Consider the following 10,139-nt stretch of genomic DNA (forward strand, 5'->3'; position numbering starts at 1 on the left):
CAAGCTTGACTGACAGCTACGGGCCGCGTTTTGACTTGGTACGACTGAAAACAGAACTCAGTGTCATGTACTCTATGGCAGATTTTCAGGGAAAGGACCCATCAGACCTTCTTCTATTTCTCCAAGGCAAATGACTCTGTGACAGCATGCATCAGATATACAAACTAACATGTTTAGTTGTAACTATCCCTGTCACCACTTCATCCGTGGAAAGGACATTTTCCGCCCTCAAACGGATAAAAACATATTCGAGGAATACAACAGGACAATCCCGACTCTCTGCATTAGCTTCCATGTCTATTGAAAAGCAAATTCTCCTGGATCTTAAAAGTACTGATCAGCTCTACGACCGGGTCATTGAAAAATTCACTCAAAAGGACAGGAGGATGGATTTTGTCTTCAGGTGAACCACGTCATTGGTGAGTGAAAGACAAGTGAATTAATTTATATTGCTGGATCTGCCGCTGTGCATTTTATTTCCACACACTTATGTCTGTCTTGAATTATTGGCCGCTGTGCCTTTTATTTGGGTCTTTCTTTGCATTGATAACTGCTGTTACGAGGCTGGTTGTGTGGTTGTGTGGCACTGGCGGGCATCAGACCAGTGTTACCAAGTCCGTTTATTTACCGCAACTGTTGGAAGAAAAAAAAGAGGCTTGTTTTTGGAGCTCGGCTGGCTCATTTCTCTCACGATATTTGGCAACACTGACTAACACACGCACAGCTGAGCCTGAGCTGTCACTGTCACAGTCACACAGGAAAGAGACAGGACAGCACATAAATCGCCCTGTCATTCATTCATCCATTCCAGTGGCAGCCCGCATCCATTTAAGAGTGCAATAATTGTGAATGGAATTATTAGCGGGCCTACCTGTTTAAGTGTGTGTAGTGGTTCTGTGTTGTGCGGTTATTTTTTTTTATTGTCAGCTAAATCATACCGATTGCGTGCAAAGTGTGTGCGAGGTGGTGGTGTGTGCGTGTGTGTGTGTGTGTGTGTGTGTGTGTGTGTGTGTGGGTGGGGGTGGGGGGTGCGGGAGGAAAAAAGAAAAAGACGAGCAGGAGGTTTTTCACTGCTGGAAAAGTCCGACGGTTCTTGTTATCCATTTCTCAATGGAGAGGTGCGTTATGAGAGACATTTTTCTGATCCGAATTAACCGAATAAAAGTAAGAAAAACACGAAATAAAAGGGGGGGGGGTGCGGGAAGAAAAAAGAAAAAGACGAGCAGGAGGGTTTTCACGGCTGGAAAAGGGCGACGGTTCGAACCATTTCTCAATGGAGAGGTGCGTTGTGAGAGACATTTTTCTGATATGAATTAACCGAATAAAAGTAAGAAAAACACGAAATAAAAGGGCTATAACCCGCCCAAAAGAGAGAAATTTTTCTGATCCGAATTAACTGAATAAAAGTAAGAAAAACACGAAATAAAAGGGCTATAATCCGCCCAAAAGAGAGACATTTTTCTGATCCAAATTAGGGCTATAACCCGCCCAGAACCGCAAAAAAAAGGGCTTTAACCCGCCCAGAACCGCAAAAAAATCACGCGCGCGCGCGCGCACGGAGTCCCTGAGAAGGTCCGGTTCATTCTGGTACGCTTCGCCACTGCTCAAGAGTCTATGTTGCCATGTCTGCTTATTATAAGCGACTTTGGGCTTGTTTTTCACGTCTTTCTATTATTATTATTATTATTATTATTATTATTATTATTATTATTATTATTATTATAATTATATATATATATAATTACATTATAATGGTAATAATAATATAGCTGCCCACGTGTTTTGTGCACAGTTTGCACACTGGGTTGTTTACAAGTTACTATAGTTCGCTTGCTGCTACTAGATTTATAGCAGCATTACAATTTTTTTATTAGGTCTTAGGTATTAGGTGCAAATTAGCCTCGGCTATAAACCCCATAATACAATGCAATGTTTTCCTTCATTTTGTGTTGTTTGTTTAATTCTGGACTTTGACTGACCTGTAACGAAGTAGCTACTAAATTGCACACATTTACATTATTCAAGGATGGATTTCAGTGCATTCCTCTGTAATGGCCGAAAGATTGGAACCTTTGTAGTAGTGTTATTTATGGAAGATGTCCTAACAGGTGCTAACGGTCCTCATGATGACATATAGGAGACACACAGAAAGTCACAATGTATGCAGTAATATTTTCATAGACCTGCCTGCTTATTTCTCTCTCAAAATTTGGCGACCCATTTTCCACTTTCCCTTTCACTGCAAAGCGGTGGAAAAAGATTGGATCTACAAGCATACAGCTTGTCACGCAGCAACTGTTTTATGCTTGAAGATCAGATATTTTGCGCAGGATTGAGCACATTTGTGGAACATAGCATTGTTGCACTGAGGGAGGAGGAGAGGAGACGCGTTTGTCAGCGACGTGGACAGCTGATAGAATGAGAGCTTTACGCTCAGACAATAATGTGAATATTATTATTATGAATAATAATAATATAGGTTTGTCACTGGGTTGTTTACAAGTTACTATAGTTCGCTCGCTGCTACTAAATGTAAAGCAGCATTACATGACGGTCATATTATGACAGTCATGACGAAACTTCAACCTGTTTTTTGCACTTTCTCCATTTACAGCCCGTACATCTACATAAACGTTCGGATTTCAAATATAAAGTTTTTATTCCGTGGCCACGGATGTTACAATTTACTTCGGGTGGGTATAAGTACCCGTAACTTCTGTATTGTTCAATAAAAAGCATTTTAATCCGATTGGCGGTCATTTTCTCATAGAGTTATAGTGTATCAGAGTGCAATTACACCTCCCAACCGATAGGGTCACGTAGTTGAAAGCGTGGAGAAAATACGGAGAAAATGGCCACCGATCGGATTAAAATGTTTTTTATTGGACAATACGGAAAATATGGGTACTTATGGGTTACCCGAATAGAATTGTAACATCCCTGGCCATGAGGTAAGCACTTTATATTTGAAATCTGAACGTTTGTGTAGATGTATGGGGTGTAAATGGAGAAAGTGCAAACCTTTTGTTAACTTATAACTCGATCTCTTTGTGGTGAACGCTTGTGTCTCTTCAAGTTGTTGTGTTTTTCCCACATTGCTTGCCTTCGGATAAAATCAAGCATTGTGTTTTGTTCTCCACATCGATGTAGCTTCTCTTTCTCCCGATTCCCGTGCAAAGCATTTTACCGTTTTATTTTGTAAAGTTTCGCTCTGAAATCTGAATCCTCCTGCCATTCATTTGACGTGGTGTGACTCTGTGTGTGTGTGTGCGTGCGCGGCTGCAACTTTAAAAGGGGGTGTGTGTGAGTGAGAAACAGCATGCCCTGCGCTGTGCATCAAAGGAGACAGGGAGTGACAAAATCATATAATAAATATATGATATAATATTTCGTCTCGTCTTTGTTCGTGAACTAAAATGACCATAGATTTTAGTCCAGTCTTTATTTAGTGAACTACATTTTCGTCTCATCTTTATTAGTCAACGAAATTGCATAATGATTTAGTCCCAGTTATTGTTTATTCATGGGTGGTGGTCTCGTCTCGTCTTCGTCCTTTGAAAAATGTGCGTTGACGAACATATTTCGTTTCGTTTTCGTTAACGAAATCAACACTGCATGGAAGTAAAAATGAGATCCCCACATACACAAATCACAAATCATGATGACATATAGGAGACAGATAGAAATACACACTAGCCTACTGCCTACACTTTCATAGACCTGCCTGCTTATTTCTCTCTCAAAATTTGGCAACCCATTTTCAACTCTCAGCTTTTTAGAAGACAATGGAACCCCCCACTGTTTGGGGGAGAAAGTGTGAACTAGTCTGGAGAACAGAGGGAGACAGTGGCCAATAGGATAGCCTGATTTGGGGATCAAAATGATATTTTTTCAGGCTTGGTGGAGGAGAATGAAACCTCAGTCATGCGAGTGTTAATACAGAGAAAGTATCTGTGTCATTTTAGATTTTAGCTACAGTATATAGCAACATACGTTTTTCAGAAAACTCATGGTTTAGAACAGTGGTTCTCAACATTTGCAGATTTAAAAGCTCACAGCGTGTCACTTCATGCTGCGCTAAGAGCTTGTACATCTGCTTTTTTTGAACATTTTTGAAAAATCTTGAAAGTGTGAGAATTACTGATTTAGAAGGCATTTGTAGGGTCTCAGGTCGTTAGAGCATACCGTGATGTACAGTAAGTAGTCTCGCGTTACCAGACTGTTGCCTCCCACAATTTTCAAATGTTTCCGGCATACAGTCTGGGACTCGGAAGCTCTGATCATGATTAGAATATAAACCGGATGTGGAGCCTCCTCTCTATTTCCGTTTCGTCTTTACAGTCGCGCAAATTTATCCTAATATAAATACAAATCATCTAAGTATACATAGCTTGCTGCTTAGCAGAAATGGAAATTAAAAAGTAAAGATATTTTAAAAGATATTTTCGTGAACGGAAGTGCCAGTTTCCTCTCTCGGATTTTGGGAGTTGTAGTTCCAGACTCTATATAGCATTCAGAGATTGTGGAATAGCCATAGTTGTAGCCATAGTTGTGGCTATGCGAGACTATACAGTAAGCAACACAGCTGCCGTTGGGTGTGTTAGATTTTGGCTGTGTGAATGTGCAAGCATCGGGATCGGACCCACAAATCTGGCATGGGTCGGGGCTCTATTTTAAACCATCACTCTAACCTAGCCCCCTTTTTCCTCTAACATAAGAAAAAAACAAAAAAACTTTGACTGCATATATACAGATCTAGGTTTCCACAAAAGGCGTTGGCCATAAATAGCACAGAGAACCGTTACAGTATATTGGTAAATGTATTTCATGCCATGTTGTAAATCTTTTCTGCATAATGCATTCCCCCCGGGGCGACCAAAATGTAAGCTCAACTGATTTTATTGCACTGTATTTACATAAAAATTCCATTCCCTGTTTTTTTTTATTGCTTTTTCTTTTTTTTTAAGCATTCCAAGCACTTTAAACTGTGAAGGAGAGACCACTTAACCGGCTCACTCATGAGCACAAAGTGTGTTTGAAATGAGACAGTGACGAAATGTAAAGGGCAAACGTTTTGCGCACCTTTAAAACTCATTTTACGAATTAATGAATTTAATGGGGTTTTTGCGATTCACTGCACACAAAGGCATCACTTCAGACCTAATAGGCAATGGTGGGCGTGTTCTGTTGCATCACACACACACACACACACGCGCGCACACACACACACACACACACACACACACACACACACACACACACACACACAAGTCTGCCCTCTCGGTAAAGGGGGCAAAACCCTTTACCTATATGGACCTAAAACTAGAGACAGATGGTAATGTGTTTACTGTACATATTCTTCTTTTTTATTACTACTCGTTTACATGATGTTTTTTGCATAGTATTGTATATTTGTCTGTCATTAAATGTTTCATTAAATGTCATTAAATGTTTCGATGAATCGAATACCCATGGTCCCCAATGGAAACAAGCCATACTGCTTACTTGGGTTTTAATCCTTTTAACAGACCTTGTATAGAACTGTACTTTCTATGACTTTTTTTTGCAAACTGTTAATAAAGTATTCAATCAATCAATCAATGTTTAACAGAGGGCTCAAACTACTGTATGGTTGAAATCAAATCAACTGTGCACACATGAAAAGTTTCTGAATGGTCATTGGAATGATTATGTCTACATTTGTTTCACAAGTTAATGTATTGGGTCTGATTTCGATGATGTTAATTATTGCTATATTATTATTATTATTATTATTATTATATTACTATTATTAGTATTATAGGCTATATGCATATATTCTTTGTTTGTACTTGATGGGGTTTTAGACTAGTATTATTCTATTTAGAAAAGCCTCCTGTGGACAGGTGTTGGAAATTAGCACTCGTGCTATCATACACACTTTAACCCATTACGACCGGGAACGCATCTGTGTAATTTTAAGATTTCTTTGGCAATTCAAAAATAGCAGATCTACAAGCTCATAGCGCGGCACCGAGTGCTGCACTACAAGCTTGTAGATCTGCTATTTTTGAAAAATCGTGAAAATTCGTGAAAATCTTTGAATACCGTAATTTTCGCACTATAAGCCGCACGTGAATATAAGCCGCAGCAGCTAAATTGAATGATTTGTACATATATAAGCCGCACTGGACTATAAGCCGCGGGCGCGGGTGTAAAATCCATAGATTTAGGAGGTCCCCTAGTGTCCGTTAGCTGTAAAAATCCATAGATAAGCCGCACAGTTATATAAGCCGCAGGGTCGAAAGATTTCGCGGCTTATAGTCCGAAATTTACGGTACATATATTCTACAAATGTCTTCTAAATCCTAACCGTTTTTGGAAAAAACTTATGTTGCTATATCCGTGGTTCTCAAACTTTTTCATGTCAAGGACCCCCAAAATGATATGTATCCGGCCGCGGACCCCCATCTCAAAATATTTTGTTCCAGGGACCCCCCAGAAGCAAAGATTTTAGTTAAAAATGTTCGCTTTTAAAAATATACATTCAAAGATTTGCACTAATTTCCATGATTTTTCAAAAAGCAGATCTACCAGTTCATAGCGTGGCACTCGGTGCCGCGCTATTAACTTGTAGATCTGCTATTTTTGAATAGCCAAAGAAATCAGAAAATTACACAGTATGCGTTCCCGGTCTTAACGGGTTAAAGCAATGCATCTGGTTCGTCCAATGTGAAATAAATGTGAAATAAATAAACGTGACATAACGTAACTCGCCCACACATACCTCCAGGTGTCACCGTGCCCACATCCTGTACGGTGAGCACAGAGAGGCGCTCCTCGGTGTCGACGCGGACCACCCCATGGCTCAGACCCTGCATGGACAGAACCCCTCTGCCCGGAGGCTGGCTGCTGTCCTCCACTGGCCTGCATGGTGGGGGGGGGACACCAGCACACATGTAAACAAAATGGACCCGTAAGGCAAGTGGTTCTCAAACTTTTTCATGTCAAGGACCCCCCCCCCCCAATTGTTATGTATTTGGCCGCGGACGGACCCCCATCTGAAAAGGTGTTGTGCCAGGGACCCCCCGGAAAAGAGAAAATCTAAATTATTCAAAAAAGTTCAATTCCTAAAGAAGATCCAATAGGATCGTAACATTGATAAGCAATAAACAAGGGGAGCTGAGAAATGTACCGGTGTTGCAGACCTTTTTGTCTTCTACCATAGAAATGCACACTTTTTATAAATTTGGTACTTTTCAGATGCTGTTCGACACACTGAAATCTGACTACTGACTGTGTGGTGCACATGATACAGTGATACACACAAGAGGAGGTATCCTCCTAGATGGAGTAAATATGATAATGACCACCAACGATAAAGAATAATCTAAACGGAAAATTCAATAATATTCAATAAATGAACCCAGAAACCGCTAATCAACAAATCGTGAGAACCCTAAACCTAAGGTAAGTGGGGAACATAGAACCCGGGGAACATAGGGATGACCCCCGCACAATCACTCATGCACAAAGTGTCATGCCCGCATAAAGTTGCATTTTGCCTAACCTGGCCCGTGGCCTGAAATGAGTTTGACACTGCTCTAAACACACTATGACTATGCCTTACTGTCCATGCAAACATTGTCTGTTGTGGGACATCAAACCTTCGCCCTTTTGCCTACAGAGCATTTTCACCAACAACTGGGCACCCAGGACACCACTCCACTGGGCTCAAAGGGCTCAAAGTCAACACTTGAGTTTATACCATACAGTACCAAAGAAAGTATCTTTTAACGTTTTCCATTTGAGTGGATTTTTCCCCTTCAACATCAAAGAGAGAATTCTCCATCTCCATCCAATTGAAGCTTTTAAAATAATCATTATTTTTCATTCAGTCACTCAATGTAGCATCCTGGGCTGAATGATGGTCAAGAGATAATTTAATTTAGAACAAACACAGCATAAGAGCCTGTGCTCTTATTGAGGCAGTAAAAAACAGTACCAAGGCCAATTTTCATAAATACGAAAATGGAAACACTTTCCCAAGCCAGCCTGCCTCCGCTACTATTCATTTCTCACAAAGACACTTCTGTGCCAGGGACCTGCATGCACAAACTGATTGAAATAAATACAGTACTGTACTTCACATATTCTCAATTTCAAAATCAAAGCCCATGCAATATAAAGGCTTGGCACAGAAATGATCTTTATCAAACATCACAGCGCATAAATGCAGCATGAAGCAGGCACTAATGATTCACCATAATGGACATAATGTGTCCACTGTCCATTGTTGTGTCCTGTAGCACAGTGGTTCTCAAACTTTCAATGTCAAGGACCCCCAAAATTATTTGCATTTGGCCACGGACCCCCATCTCAAAATATTTTGTTCCAGGGACCCCCAGAAGCAAAGATTTGAGTTAAAAATGTTGGCTTTAAAAAAAATATATATATATTCAGATTTGATTTGCACACATTTTCACGATTTTTCTAAAATAGCAGATCTACAAGCTCATAGTGCGGCACCCCACTTTGAGAACCAATGCTATAGCACACAACAATGGACAGCAGGCAGAGAGCAGAGAGCACCAGTGTTCTCGTGTGAATATGAACAGTCAGTCCAAAATCATAATGATGAGAGACTTACTATTATATTCAGATTTTATTTCAGTAATGAGATGTCCATGTGTTAATGTGGTGGAGAGTAAAAGTATAATTGTCTTATCGTCTCTGTCGGGTGGAAACCTCATTTGTCCATAACTGTTACTTTTCAGGATTCAAATTCAAAAGTAGCAAAAGTAGATGATCTACAAGCTCAAAACGCGTTGCTTCGCGCCACGTTTCGAGCTTGCTACTGCTACTTTTGATGCTTTTTTGTATGACTCTGTAGTATGATCAAGTAGACCGTTAATTTACGAAAAATTATATATATAAACTCAAGTAGATCCTCCCAAAAACCTACTTAAGTATTGTAACAAAGTGCTTGTACTTCGTTACTATCAGACCGCTGGCGACCAGTTAGGATCAAGTGCTTAGGGATCAATCCAAATGGAGCGATTATTGATCAGCTTCTGTGAAGTGGTGAGTGATCAATCGGTGCATTTACTGTGTGATTAAGTGCTCACCGAGTCAGTGTGCGTATGTGTTGTGTGTGTCTGTCAGCACATGTTTACCTCAAACACGGGTCACAAGGTCTTGTGACGTGCGTGCATGCGCGTGTGTGTTTACATGCCAAATATGGCATGTAGGCCATGCTTGAAACTACATAATGTGTGAGCCCGTCTGTACATGTGTGTGTGTGTGTGTGTGTGTGTGTGTGTGTGCGTACCTCCTGATGGCCACGGTGAGTGCCTCGGGGGAGCTGGCACACGGGCAGATGACATCGGCTCTCAGGCCTTTACTCTGAAACACGTTTAAAAAGGCATCGCACGACGAGATGGACCCTGCAGCACAGAGCACAGAGCAGGAGAGGAGAGGAGAGGAGAGGAGAGGAGAGGAGAGGAGAGGAGAGGAGAGGAGAGGAGAGGAGAGGAGAGGAGAGGAGAAAGAAACATAACTTGAGTCATACAGTACGTGAGTCACAGACCTACTAGGTGAGTGAGTCATCGAAAGAGAAAAAAACACATCAAAAGGGAAGGAGATATTTACCGGAACATTAACAAAACGAGGACTTCTTTTACAAATTACTACCTAAATTACATAATTTCCTATTTCATGTCACTTCATTGACATGCAGACAATCCAGCTAATTGAAAGTGTAATTTTGTCACCTGAGAAGGGTGCCTTTGAATATTACATTAAATTTTCTGTCACACTCTTTCATCAGACGAGATGATTACGGGCCTCATGCAGGAAGCGCTATAAGGTAGGTATACTAGGTAAGAACACTCAAATCTTTGCTTCTGGAGATTCTACTTTTTCATGTCAAGCGCCCCCAAAATGATATGTATCTGGCCGCGGACCCCCATCTCAAAATATGTTGTTCTAGGGACCCCCCAGAGGCAAAGATTTGAGTTAAAAATGTTCGCTTTAAAAAATATATATATTCAAAGGTGTGCACACATTTTCACCATTTTCAAAAAAGTGCAGATCTACAAGCTGTGTGTGACCCACGAATTCCACCTAATAAAATATATGATATGTTTTAGAGTAATTAT

General features: G+C 40.6%; 1 protein-coding gene across 1 annotated transcript in view; it reads right to left on the reverse strand.

Annotated features, from left to right (window-relative positions):
• The window catches only part of LOC308077617 (disco-interacting protein 2 homolog C-like), a 95,543-nt gene that overhangs the window by 44,178 nt on the left and 41,226 nt on the right, over positions 1-10,139 (reverse strand). The window contains 2 exon segments of the mRNA XM_080418375.1: positions 6,767-6,906; positions 9,311-9,425. Coding sequence (XP_080274501.1) covers positions 6,767-6,906; positions 9,311-9,425 — 255 coding nt within the window.

Source organism: Gymnoscopelus braueri (genome assembly GCF_963280865.1).
Source record: "Gymnoscopelus braueri genome assembly, chromosome: 21".
Classification (NCBI taxonomy): Eukaryota; Metazoa; Chordata; class Actinopteri; order Myctophiformes; family Myctophidae; genus Gymnoscopelus; species Gymnoscopelus braueri.